Below are 14029 nucleotides of genomic sequence, written 5' to 3' on the forward strand. Positions count from 1 at the left end.
TGAAAAACATTCTGGGTAATTTGGTAGAGATTGCATTAAATCTGTAGATTGCTTTGGGTAGTCCGACCATTTTAACAAAACTAATTCTTCCAATCCAAAAGCATGAGATATCTATTTCTTTAAATCATCTTTCCTTTATCATTATTTTTTGTTCTCAGTGTATAAGTCTTGGTCAGGTTTATTCATAAGTATTTTTTAATGTGATGTGATTTTTTAATGGTTTTTTTTTTCTTTTTACTTTCTGTAGGGAATTCTTTATACTGTCTTATAACTTTTCCATAAGTCTGAATTTTTTAAAAAGATAAATAATTGCACCTTCAGGAAGCCACCCACCACAGCTTTGTTTTTAACGATAGGGTCCACGAGAGACTGCAAATGTATTATCCACGGGGCTCCCGCCCTGGCTTCTCCTCGGGGTGACAATCATAACCACCTTGGTGGGTTGAGATGACAGAAGGAAGATGCTACCTGTGAGCAGTAGCCACGCAGGGTCTTCAGTGCCCACAGGACCGGGTGAGCACCCCTTCCAATGCACACACGTATTCGCAGCCACAGGCAATGAGAGGACCCCGGAAAGGATAAGCTCCTATGTGTCCAGACACTGGTCAGCATAGCGAATGGGCCAGAAGGCATTTCTTGTGAGGAAGAGTGAAGAAAGTAAGATGAGGAGCTTGGGAGAAGACTGGGTGGGGAGGGGCCCTGCGCAACTACCCACACCCTTGGGACCTCCCGCCACTGCTCCCTCCACCCTCACCCTGCCTCACTCACCCTGCTGCTCCTTGAAGGCACAGGTGTCTTCGCACTTGCTCTGCACCTGCCTGGATCACCTTCCCCCACATCCTTCAGGTGTGTGTCCGTTTGCCCAAACATCACCACACTAGCAAGGCCCTCCCTGTGGGCCCTATTTACAGCTGCAACCTCTCCCCACCAGCATGCCCTGTTCCCCTCTTCAGGCTACAGTTTCTCTATCTAACATGCCTTCTTCACATGTTTGCCATCCTCTCCAAAATGAGCCCCTTGAGGACAGGGACAGTGTTGGTTTGATTTGTTGCTGCACCACCCCCCCCCCCCCGTGTCTGGCCGGGGCTTAGCACAGAGCAGGTGCTCCGTAAGTCTTCACTGAATGCCTAGACAGCGTCAAGGCCTGAGTGCCGGGGCCCTGAAGTGTCTCTTGCCGGATGCAGACGGCTGCATGGGTGCCCCGGAGAGGCGGGCACTGACTGGGGGGTGAGCAGGAGGACCGCACAGGCCTGGACGAGGAGAACCTTAAGCAGAGGGACCGAAGACCAGGGGTCCCATCACTCCAGCACCGCACGAGCCCTTGACTCCTGGTCAAGGGAGAAGGCAGTAAGGGAAGACAACTAATGCTGAATTGTTCACTCATCTTGGAAACTGATGGCTTGGAGTCAGATTTTGTTGGATTTAGGAAAATAAATGCATTATCTTTTACACCATGAGTGTTGGGAAGCAATTCACTCCAGAAGTTCTGCTGTTTAAAAACAGGGTCCCCACAGGCAAGAAAGGCAGAGGCCCCCATCCAAAAGGCAAACAATCTAGAGGCCCCACTGGCCCGGGCATTGGACCCAGGATGTCAGACCTGGGTACCCCCCCCACCTCCCCCCAGGGCCTACGCTGTTGCTAGGAAAGCAGTCCTGGGGTGGGGAGCACAGAGGACTCCCACATCAGGTGCTGCTGACGGAGGGACATAAGGTGAGGAGGGGCGAGGCAGCCTGGGGGGACCAGGGAGGGAGAAGGAAACAGCACGTGCAGAGGCTAAGAGATCAGAGCACCTGGACACTGGAAATTGACACAACATTGTAAACTGACTATAACTCAATTTAAAAAAAGGTTAAAAAAAAAAAAAGATCAGAGCACCTGGGACAGAGAGGGGACAGCGGGTGTGGCTGGGAGAGGGAGGGGCCCATGGAACAGCCTGGGAACCTTAGTAATAAGCCTCCACTTTGCCCTCAGGCCCCAGGAAGGTGTCAAGCAGAGAAAGGTCACCCTAGTTATCATGTAAGGAATGAACGAGCAGAGGTGACCAGGCTGTAGGGAGACAGCTGGCAACCAGGAGGAATCTGATGGGTAGAGAAGGCAGAAGGGGCAGGTAGGCTTACAGATGAGATGGCTCCTCCTTGCCGGCTTGTATAGCAGAACAGATGGTGGGTCAAGAACACCGGATTGGGGCAGGTCCAGGAGAAGCCTGGGCCTGGGTTTGGCCATGCAAAGTCCACATGAAGAGGCCCATGTGGGTCAGGGGTGTGGACTTGGGACCTGAGGGCACAAGCGTGGTAACTGGAGCCCTGAGAGTGGGTGAGAACCCCCAGGAGAGCCTTCAGTGCGGGGAGAACGTCGGAGCAGAGTGCCACCATCTGAGGGCCAGCGCGGGAGAGATGCCCAGAAAGGCAGCTCAGGAGAAGCAGCCAAGGGAACAGGAGGAAAGCCAGGGAGCAGGTGGCGAAGGCCAAGGGCAGAGGAGGTTTTCAGAAGCAGGGCGTGGTCGGCAGCGTCCTGGGAAGTGACGCTGGTTCCATACAAACAAACCCCCCGTCTCTCGCCAAGACAGCACTCCGCCCATCAGAAACCACATGTGAGCCAGAGTTTAACACATGTTTATTTGTGGAGTAGGAAGACTCAGGTATACAAATAAGGTGAATACTTTCCAGTGGACAGTGTATCATATTCTGAAACTGCACTGAAAGAGAATCTGCACGTATTATTCCGCATCGATCAGACGGTACACAGAGAACGGTCAGCCGTGGCAAAAACACATGGATTTAGTGAAATGCCAGAGGCCGGGCCAGAGCAAAGTCAAGGCCAACCTCGGGACGGCACAAACACTGCTGTGGCTACATGTGACTACCTGACTCTCCCCAGTGGAGGCGGGCAGGCCATTTCTATGTTTGGGGTAACTTTCTAACTAAATAGATCTTCAGAGGGAAAAGAATTGAGGAAGTGTCTCACTCACCCATCACCACCAGGGTTCCCAAGATGCCCCCTGTCTTTACCACTCTGGTTTTCCCCTCCTGTTTGGGAAAAGCATTAAACACCAATAAAAATTAAAACTTGGTATCAGCCTCAACTCCAGATCATCCACAATCCATGAGCACTGACTCTCCCCGGATGGGCTCCTGAGCCCAGTTTCTGGTCCCCACACCCACAAGGGACACAGCCTGGCCTCTGCCTGCTGCGGGAGGCCGGGCCTCACCTTTGCCCATGTTCGTCCTGCTGCACCCCAGAGGCTTCTCAACAGTCCTCTGGCCAGATGACAGTAAACCGCCATATCCTGCCCCTGCCTTTTTCTCTTGGTTCCAAGTCTTTGGGTTTTACTGGCCCTGAGGTCTGCTCAGCTCTTTCCCTTGGTAATCTGCTCCCAGACACCCAACCACTGTGACATAAGGCAGCCACACGGGATGTAAATGAAACAGCACACAAAGGACCCCCTTAAAAGAACATGTATGTACTTTCTTAACCCCTTTCCATCCTGCCGTTTCCTGGCATAAAGCCAGCCCATGAACCTAAAGGAGGTGAGAAAAGGGGCTCCAACAGCCAAGGACAGATCCGTACTGTGAATGATGTCAGCAAACAATGTCAGCTGGGACAGAGTCACCATGTGGCGAAACCCAACTAAAGCCTCTGAGCACTGCCTAAGGGAAGCCCTCAGGAGCCCTCAGGAGCACACCGGGAGACCACACAGGGAGACCACGCAGGGAGATCATGCAGGGAGACCACTGCAGGAAGACCACGCAGAAGGATCACACAGGGAGACCACTGCAGGGGGATCACACAGGGAGACCACTGTAGGGAGACCACACAGGGAGATTACTGCAGAGGCGACTTCAACCTGATGCCCAGGGGCCCCGCCCCCAGTTTAGAGCCATTTCCTCTACAAGTAGAAAGCTGCCTGGGTCCATTATATGCAATGATGAGAGAGAAAGTGCCAGGCCTGGCAAGCCTGAGTCCAGAAGGGCGAGAGGGCAAGCCCGGGGTCGGTCCATCCCGGCCGCTGCTTACTGACCCCTCCACAGCCATGTCCCTGATTCCTGTGTAATCCCTACTTCATCACTTGACTGCGGGGAGAGGCTCCCGTTTAAACAGAGCGGGCCTCTGGGTCTGCCCTTCATTCCCCACTGATGCTCAGGAAAGAGTCCCCAGTCAAGCCGATGGCTCTAAGCCATTATTATGCTGCTGGCTTGAGAGCTTCACAGATGCTCTCTGTCAACACCAGCCCTTCAAAGTGAAGAATGCTCCACCCCCCACCCTCTCCCCAGCTCCTCCAACCTCATTCGGAAAACTCAAACGCTTTTCACTCAACCCAGCGCCTGTTCTCCCTTCATTCAGGCGTCACCTGTGACCCTTTGCTAACCTAGAACCCAACAGAAACACCCCACATCATCTGTCCTCAAATGGTCACCTGCACCTATCCTGTTAACTCTTAAGAAAGAGGCACCAGGCCCATGGTTGCTTGCGTTGTAAGGACAGGAGAGAGCACGTTTAGGCTTCCCTTCTGCATTAGAAGCTGCTACAGAGGTTTCTCTCTCTCCCACTCTTCTTGGCCCTGAGATGCCCACTCACGTGGAGAAGCGTGCAGTCTCCTGAGCCATGTGCACAGAGCACAGCCCTCAGCAGAGGGGGACACGGGGTCCAAAGCGAGCCACACACCGTCCCTCACCACCCATGGGGTGGAAGCACCACCGGGCAAGAAGAAAGGGCTTCCTTCCCCATGGAAAGTCCAGAGCCAGGGCAGCAGGAGGTGGGCAAGCCCTCAGGCAAACCACCCCTACTAGGAACAGTTAATTCCAGAACATCTCCACATCCTTCCTTCCGTCAGGCTGCCTTCTCAGTGAGTGCCAAGTACCCAGACGCTGCAGGTGGCTGTTACGGTTGGACTGCTTCTCTTAGAAGGAGGGTGTGGTCACTTTCTAGACTCTGGACACCCAGGCGGTGTGCAGGGCAGTGGCAGTGTAGTGGCTGAGAACCCAGTCTCCGGCATTACACTAACTTGGCTTCAAATGACCAGCTGAGTTCAATAAAAACTACCCTTGATTGAGCTCTTACTATGTGCCAGGCGCTGTACCCATGTTTACACACCTCTCTCATAAAATCATCACAATCCCACAAGGGAGGTGCTAATAGCAGACCCAACTGGGTTGGATCTGCACCTAGTAACCTGCCCAGATCCAGGACTATTTGAGCCCAAAGCCTATCTTCTTAACCACTGCGCGTATTAGCTTGTCAAGGTGCCTCATTTTCCTCTTCTATAAAATGGGGATAATACCTAATCAAAGGTTGTTTTCTGGATTAAAAGGGATAATTTATGTAAACCCTTAGCACTGTCCCTGGCACATGTTAAGCACTATTGCTATTACTGCAATTATTATTAACAAACACTCTGCTGGTAACTTAATGACTTAAGGATAAGAAGGAGCCCCAACAGATAGGCATCTGGGAGAAGAGGGGAGGTGGGGTAGTTTTCAAAGAGCCAATGGATTTGAAAGCCACCGGCCATAAAATCCTAGGCTTCACATATCCTGGCCCTGTATTCTCAGAAATCATCCGCATGTTTTAAAACCCCAACACTTCAGTACCCCAAGTCTGCCTCCCCAATGACCCTCACAGCTGAGATCTCTTTGCCTTTGAAGGCGTGGCGCACAGACAGACAGTTGAAAGCCTTACTCTACTGAGAGGCAGCCCTAGGTCAGAACAACGGCCGCTACCTACCTGGAAGCCCAAGAGAGTAAGGTTCCTGCCGGTCAGTGTGAAAGGGGGGTAGTTCTGGGAGGAAGAGAAAGATGGGGCCACCTTCAAAGGGACACAGTAACGTGGGCAAGCTCTCTCCCCTCCAGCCCTCAGCTTCCTCACGAGTAACGCGTTCGTGCCTCTTGCCCGAGGTACCTGGGAAGGACGCTGTGACAGTGCATAGGATTCAAGTTAGAAAACAAAACAAAAACTCTAAGTCGGGACTGCACAATATGTATGACCTCAAAAACAAGTGGGAAACAAAACCACGCATGGAAGCGAGAAACCGAACCCATGACAAGGTAGGGTACACAATTTCAGTCACATTTTATTTCTCACAAAAAAAAAAAAAGAGATCTGAAGCAAGTTATGCCACTCATTAAGATCTGCACGGGTGAGTGTTACAATTAGTCTCTGGAATCTTGCCTGCGTGGTGATTTTCAGTAAATGGGAGAAAAAACAATGCACTAAATGGACACAAGGTGGCGTCCGTCTCCCGGCTACTGGACTGCTAACTGCTCTCATTGCACCTGAACGCACTCGAGGAAGTCAGAAGACAACAAACCCCAGCTGACTCTCCAGCCTTCTTGATGGCAGCCCTGCTGAGCACCCAGCTTCAGTTTCCCGGGCCCCCATCAGCGGCCACGTCTGCAGGAAGTGCCAGGCTCCCTGATCCCGAAGGCAGACCTATTCAAGGGTGGCTCTTTGCAGCCAAGTCCCAACTGGGACGCCCGGCTCCCAAGGACCCCACCCTCTGCCCCCAGTGGGGCGACATGAGACAAATGAGGTGCCATTCTATCTCTGGTTTGGGGAACCAAGTTCATTCTTCAGTCAGAAAACTAGATTCATTACTAGTCACCTCCACTGTTTTAAGATTTATTGCTGAAGACAAGTATTTTTAAGGACAAGCATTTAGAAAAGGCCTGAAAGCACCTGCTTTTTGGGTGCTCAGGACATGACTCAATACCCCTGCAGGCCCTGGGACAGGTACTAGTTCAGCCAGAATCATGGCTACTGGAATTATAAGACAGCTGAGAACCCACAGGGTGATGCGACCTGCCCAGGTCACAGCCAGCACTGAAACCTCGTGCAAAGACACGTTTTGCCTTTAAGGGGGCCTTGGATCTAGAGAAGAAAAGCCGTGTACTAAAATGAAAAATAAACGTTCAGAAGGAAGAAGCTGCTGCCCATGGATGGTCACACGGTGGCTGAACTGAAATGTCGAGAGGGGTCAGCCCCCGTGCCAGACACCCCAGGGACCTGGGCCAACTGTGAGCGTTCTAGGATGCGGTAAGGCTGAGGCTAAACAGAAACAAAGTAAACCAGAGCCAGACCAAGTGCCGAAGCGAACTTCACTCCCACATTTGGCAACGAGCACCGAGTGGCACTGAGTAACGGGCACATTTGGGCACCACGCTCGCTCGCTCCTGTGCTCCCTTCCTTCTTGTCCTGACAGAGAACGTATGTTCCAGAAGTTAACCTCACTCCTCTGATTAAAAGGAAAAAAATAAATAAATCACAGTTTAAGAGAGGAAAGGTCCCCCTGCAAAATACAAACTACATTTAAACTGGTCACATTACGTAACAAATGTGCACTTAATCCGGAAGATTAAAAACGCTAATCTGGCTGGGGTTATCCAGAGCCGTAAGCAGGACTTTGCGGTTTCAGTGACGAAGTCGTGGTACAGTTGAAATCACTGTAAGAAATAAGTGATTTTTTTAAAAACACACACAGATACACACTTGCCTTAAGAGTAATTATATATACACACAACACAGCAGCTACACAGGTGGCCAGCCAGCAAAGGGCACGTGGGTGTGTGAATGGGAAGCCCTCTGCTCCCCGCCCAACAGGTACAAGCCCCCCGGAAGGACTCAGCAGCAAGTCTGCAGCACAAATGTGAACAGCATCATCCCTGAAAAGACCCAGAGCGCCGGGCCGCCCTCCAGGAGCCCCCTGAGCCTCACACCAGCGGGAAAGGGCCCAGTTAACAGTACACTCTGCTGCATACGCTTGGAATTTTACAGTGTGGCTTTTTTCCAGATTATAATTTCTCATGCTTTCTGAAAATAATAAAAACTGCAACCTGCTTTCAGCCTGTGAGGAAGTAAGGTGAGCCCATACCTAAAGCAGAGCTCATACTTCACAGGATTTCGTGAACAGAAGGGTTATCTGATCAAAAGCCTTCATCCCTCCAGCCTACGGCGCCCTCCTGCAGCTCCAAGGCAGGGCGTATGGAGAAGCGCTCCAGCAGTAAAGACACCCAAGCTGTACACCTCCTCCCTGGCAGCTGGAGGTGGGGGGCACCTAAACTGGATGAACTCAGATGAACGTCCACTCTCTGATCAAGCCCAGAAAGGGAAGCTCTGGCTTGGGAGCTGGACACACCAAGCAGGCCCTCCAGAGCTGGGCAACAAACACCATCTTCCAGGTTATTAAAAACTTGTTTGAAAAACCCAAATGGTTTTACCCCCATGACTTCTTTCCAACTCAAACTGTATTTACTCACAACCCAAATCAGAAGCACGTAGACTGTATACACAGATTTTGTTTTTTAAATCCACAAATAAAAACACTAAAAAAAAAAAAAAAGACAGTGAGTTGAAGCCTTGTCTTTGTCCAAGTTACACCAGCTGGGCCTGCCTGGGAACCCGTCCCTCACTCAGTCCTGGTCCTGCTCTCCCGGCCCCGGGGGGCCCCTACTCGTCCTCCGGAGCAGCCGTCAGCATCCCCTTGTCGATCAGGTGAGACTTGAGCGTGTTGAAGATGTGGAGCTGCTGATCTGGCCGCAAGGTCAGGAACTGCTGAACCAGCTTGCTGGGGTTCGGGCCCCTGAAAAAGGACGTGAAGGAACAGCACTGGGCGCGGCCCGGCCACTTCCGGGGCCTGATCGTTCAAGTAGCTGCTCCCCCTCTGGACCCTCCACTAACGGAGGGCAGGAGGCCTCAGGGAAGCCACAAATGAGCACAACTGAAAATGGCATTCATATTTGGGATGCTTTTCACTCAAACTGAGAAATAGCTAAAATTCTAGAACTTCCCCACACTTCACAATCCACCAACCTGGTTCAGGTGGGAAGGCACTGTACCTGATAAAACTGGCGATATACACGTTGACAAAGGTGGCCATCAGATACTGGCAGTCAAAGCGATCCATGATGCCTCCGTGGCCAGGAATGGTGTTGGCAAAGTCCTGTCAGAGGAGGGCAAGGACTGGTGAGCCTGGCCTCGGCCAAGGTCAAAGCCTGGCCTGTGGTCCCGCCTCCATGCCCAGATACTGCCCTGAGTAGCTGAGGGCAACAGAAAGTGAAAAGTGCTGATTCAAATGCTGGCGCTCTAATAGTACACAAGCTTATTAAATTACGGAACGTTTCTTTTGAAGAAAGACACAAGATATATTAACAAATAAACTGAAACTCCAACTACGGAATTTCTTGGAAACAATGTATTTTCACTTAACGTACCTACATTAAATGTGTGGAGAAGAGCATATATTAATAGCCAGGGTCCACAGCCTGATATTGTGAAGGGGGCGATGGTTGATGGGCTGGGACGGGAGGAAGGCGGAAGATGGGTGAAAAGGGGGCCCCCTGGGAGACAACAAGAGGAAGGGAGCAAAGGGTTCTCCTACTTTGATTTTAAAGGCTCGTTTGAATCCACTAGCGAAGAACCCTCCAAAGGGGCCGATGAGCGAGGCAAACGTGGAGAGAGCAATGCTGTGAATCTGGAAGGGGTACATCCGGACAGTTTTCTGAGAAGAATAAATGAAGTCAGTCAAGGTGCCTGCAAACCCAGGCTTATTACTTGTTAATATGTTATTAAACCAACTTTATTCAACCCCACCCCTCCAACAAAATCAGTACGCAGACTGGCTTGGGGGTTTTGGGTAAATCTCTAATATCTGGCTTAACAGAGGACATTAAGATACTGTGCAATCAGTCTGCTGCACAATGAGGAATGTTTTGGTTGAAGTGTATGAAGAAAATCCAGCCCTACATGGATGTGTAGTTGAAAAAAAGGAAGAGTACTCAGCACTGCCTTTCCAGATAATTACAGGTATTCTGTGATATGATACCAGAACTTGACAAGTGGTAGTTTTCTAAAAATTGGTGCAACGTGGAATCTGAAATCCTGTCAATGACTTCTTTGTACCCTTACATTACAATCCATTGGTCTGGGAATATAGCCAAGATTTTGTTGTAACTGTAAACGGAGTATAACCTTTAAAAACTTTACACAGAACATTTTTAAATGCTTGGGGGAAAAACCCATTGGTCTGCCTTGCATTCTGAATGGATCTTTTATCCAGGCATGACTGTGTAACACTGTGCATTGGCCATTTCGAAAATACTGGTTCACTGAGTTACATAAACATTCTTCCAAACGTAGACACATTTTTCACCATACAATGTCAAAGCATCATATGTGAAAATCACCACAGGTCTCATCAGAAAAGCCTTTGAGTATTAAAACAAGCTGTCAGACTCACAGTGGCAGGTATACACTTTCCAACATTCTAACTTTTACTTGAAAAGCCAAATTTTATCTATAGGAACCATTACTATCAATTGTTGAAGTGACAGACCCACTCCATTCATTTTCAAGAAAAATGCCTGCCAAAATCTAATTCTGAAAAACTATAGTTTGTTGGGTTTTCAAATAAAAGTCATATCCCCATAAAGAAGCAGCTAGTGTGGCTCATAACTCAAACAGGTGCACAAACGCTTTTCCGTTAGGCATGCATTGCCCTTCAGAATTTGGCAGAAGCATTTCATGTATACTTTCCATTCTGGTACACAGAGTATTAGAAAGGTGTGTATTCAAGGGTCAAGACTTAATAAAATTAATCACTTTACTATTTCATCAAAGACATTCTGAAGATGAACTGGCTAAGATGTCCCGCGAGGGTGTGGCATGATGAAGCCCGTGACAGTTCAGTTTGGGGCCACTGCCTCCACGCATGCTAGGATGCTCGCAAGTTTACCCACCATCGCTTCTGCACCATCATGGCAAGTGTCAACAAAGCGAAAAAGGCAAATAATGTCATTTACATTATGAAGAAAATAACTGTGCTCTCACGGACCCCCGGAAAGGATCTCAGGGGCCCCGACGGGCCCAAAAGCATGCTTTCAGAACTGCTGGTCTTAATGATGTGAAGTGGGAAGAATCACCTCCTCCTGCCCCCACTCTGAACTGACCTGAACAATTCCGCTCCACCCTGGGGCTTGCACTTAGGGGAGGGAGGAAGTGAGTGAGCGGAGGGAAGGCACTGGGGGGTGGGGGGTGCTCTCTTTGTAGTCACTCTCCAGTGGAGGACCGCTCGCCCCAAGTGCGCAGCACATACCCAGCCAATGACCGACTGGATCACCCCAGGAATGTTGTACTCCTGCAGGCGAAACAGGTCCGAGGGCTCGCAGTCCACAGTGAAGCTGTTGGTATCGTTGTTGTACTCCACGGGGCAGACAAAGCAGCGGTACCCGGACATCACGTAGGACAGCTGAGGACGAGGAACAGACAAAGGAGACAAGGTCTGGCCGAGTCCCACACAGCGCTCAGCGCCCTAACTGCGAGCCACGCACTAATCAGAGGTTCATGTTTAACCACGTGTGTATTTTACCTGAATTGCGGGGGGTGCTGAAATCAAGGGGCTTATGGCCCACTGAGGAGCCTCACACCTGCTTGCTCAAACAACAGGTCTTGAATAGATCTGGGAAAGACCTGAAGGAATTTGGGCAAAGAACTATATAAGAAACTTCACCCCATTTGGAGGAGCTATGGCCCATTTTTCTCAAGGTCTCTTAACTGGAAATGGCAGGGGTGAGGTGGGCGGTGCAGTGAGGAGACACCTGAAGGGAGAGAAGAGGGCCCAAGAACGAAGGACGGCTGGACAACCCTGAAGAACAGCGAGACGGGCCTGCAGGTCAGAAGTAGGGATGGATGCTCCAGGAAGGGCTGGAAGATCATCGCCCTCTAGGCAGGGCACTCGCAGGAGAAAACCTGTGCTGGAATGGCCTGCCCACCTCACCTCTTACTCAGGCAAAACAGCAAATGCCTGGATAAGGACGCCCCTCCTGGGAGTGGCCAGGCCGCGGCATGAGAGGAGCACAAGGTGCGCATGCCCCAGTCCCCGGTCCCCGACCGCCGGGGCCCTGCCTGAAGCCGGCGGGTGAAGGACAGTGGGCACTGTTGTGCGGGCTCCGGGGGGGCCGCGCCCAAGCCCCTCTGCAGAGCGAGCCCACCATCCAGCAGGACAGAGTCCTTGGCCTTGGGAGACCTAATCTCTCGCCCTGGATGGGCTCTGAGGGTGGGTGGGAGGCCTCTGCCCACACCCCGCCCAGCTAGGAGCCACCACCTACCAGCAGGCCAAATACCACAGTAGCAAAGCAGCCCCCAATGAAGCCTTCCCAGGTCTTCTTCGGGGACAGCTGTGGACAGAGAGCAAGCTCTTAACAAAAGGTGTTGGTTAAAAACCCTTCTACTAGTAAAGAAAAAAATCTCCTTCAGTTAACCGCCTCCCCTTCTAAAATACCCCCACGTTTGGTTTCCTTGTTCCCTGCCTGATACCCCTCAGTTTCCTTTCTGTTTCAACTGGCCAAATACTTTAATTATATTATAAAACAGTATACTAATTAAATAACAACACTCAAAGTCAGATTGAAGCTCCAAAGATGTACCTATATGGGCTATACATTTTTTTCTCTATTAGCTCCTTTTTTCCCTCTGCAGTTGTCAAATTTTCCTTTGGATTTTTTTTTTTTTTTTTGAAAATCTGGGGATCATCCCAAATCAGCAGGAGGTAATTAGGTTTATTTATTTATTTAATTTTAGAGGAGGTACTGGGGATTGAACCCAGGACCTCGTGCATGCTAAGCATGCGTTCTACCACTTGAGCTGTACCCTCTCCCTGGCTTTTCTCTTGAAGCCAATTTACTACTAGCCTTTCTCCAAGATGACATGAAGGTGTACACACCAGTGGGACCTCTTCTCTGTCTCCCAAGCTGACCTATCCATGCTGAAAGCACCACCGTTCCCTCACGGTGATGGTCCACGTTAGGGTGATCCATTTACCTTGATGAGCGGGGTCCGACCAAAGAAGAAGCCAAACATATAGGCCATGATGTCATTACAGATCACACAAGAAATGGGGACAATGAACCTAAGAAATAAACTACAGTAAGAATCAACTCTACCCCAGATAATACCTCCAAAGTCCACAAAACAATGCCATTCATAAATTTCAGTACCAAAACAATCTATAAAGTACATATTACCCCTTAAGGAATAAGTTTAAAAGCAATAAGACACCATATAAGCCATGCCTAGAACCTGGCACACAGCAGCATTCAAATATTCACTGAAGGACTACTGAGTAAATAGAGGTGGTATTTTATAAAATGGCATTTATTCTTTTTTCATTATGAAGTAATCTATGCACACAATAGTACAAATTTAAACTGTAAAGGAAAGAAAACAAAATAAAGTTCTCTTTGTTTCCCCCATCCCTATTCCCATTTTCCAAAATAACTACTTTTAATTATTTCTGACTTTTCTTCTAGTAGCTACCTCCATAATTCTAAGTCATATATTTTATGTGTATTTCATAATGTTCAACTCTTTTTTTTAACTGTTTATTACTAGCTCTAGTGAACCCTGTCTTTCCCCAGGACTTCACTGATGGCAGGACCGCAGTCCACATAGCCAGATTTCTTCTCTGCCAGTGGTCCAGGTCATCCCCACCATGAAAAGGGGGACAGTCCCATCTCTCTCCTCTCCTCACTCTCTGTCAGTCACTTTTTAAAAATTTCCTCCATTACAGTTTAATATACATAAATCTCCATCTCCTAGTCCCTCAACTATGGGCAATATTTTCTGACTTTCTGTTTGTTAAGGGGGGTGATTTAGAACATCTGTCTCCACCAGCCACCTGTGCTATGGACTGCGATGAGGCTTCTAGCACACGTTCTCTGCTCTGCAACTGTAGTTCAGTCTTGTGGGTTGAGTTTGAAGACCAAAAACTAGAGATTTAACATGATTCACTCTGGAACCAAGCAGTACGTGTGGCCCTAAAGATGAGGACTTAGCATGAACCACTCTTTAGAATCACCCAACAAAAAGTCTGAAAGAAAGGTAGAGTGTATCTTCCCAGGTCACCATCATTGTTTTAAACAGAATCATGACTGAGGCTAACACTCAGGTGAGCTAGTCTCTGTTCTAAGTACTTTACATATTTGTGCTAATTTCTTCCTCAGGCGGTGGGTGTCACTGCATCTTCATTCTGAGATCCGGAGAC

General features: G+C 49.5%; 1 protein-coding gene across 1 annotated transcript in view; it reads right to left on the bottom strand.

Annotated features, from left to right (window-relative positions):
- Positions 1 to 2596: 2596 nt before the first annotated feature.
- Positions 2597 to 14029, bottom strand: part of CDS2 (CDP-diacylglycerol synthase 2) — a 46474-nt gene continuing 35041 nt past the window's right edge. The window contains exons 8-13 of the mRNA XM_032461870.1: positions 12808 to 12895; positions 12096 to 12164; positions 11084 to 11236; positions 9371 to 9490; positions 8829 to 8932; positions 2597 to 8572 (exon numbers count right to left, since the gene is read on the bottom strand). Coding sequence (XP_032317761.1) covers positions 8440 to 8572; positions 8829 to 8932; positions 9371 to 9490; positions 11084 to 11236; positions 12096 to 12164; positions 12808 to 12895 — 667 coding nt within the window. The 3' untranslated portion in view covers positions 2597 to 8439. The remainder of the gene's footprint in view (positions 8573 to 8828; positions 8933 to 9370; positions 9491 to 11083; positions 11237 to 12095; positions 12165 to 12807; positions 12896 to 14029) is intronic.

Source organism: Camelus ferus, chromosome 19, assembly GCF_009834535.1.
Source record: "Camelus ferus isolate YT-003-E chromosome 19, BCGSAC_Cfer_1.0, whole genome shotgun sequence".
Taxonomy (NCBI): Eukaryota; Metazoa; Chordata; class Mammalia; order Artiodactyla; family Camelidae; genus Camelus; species Camelus ferus.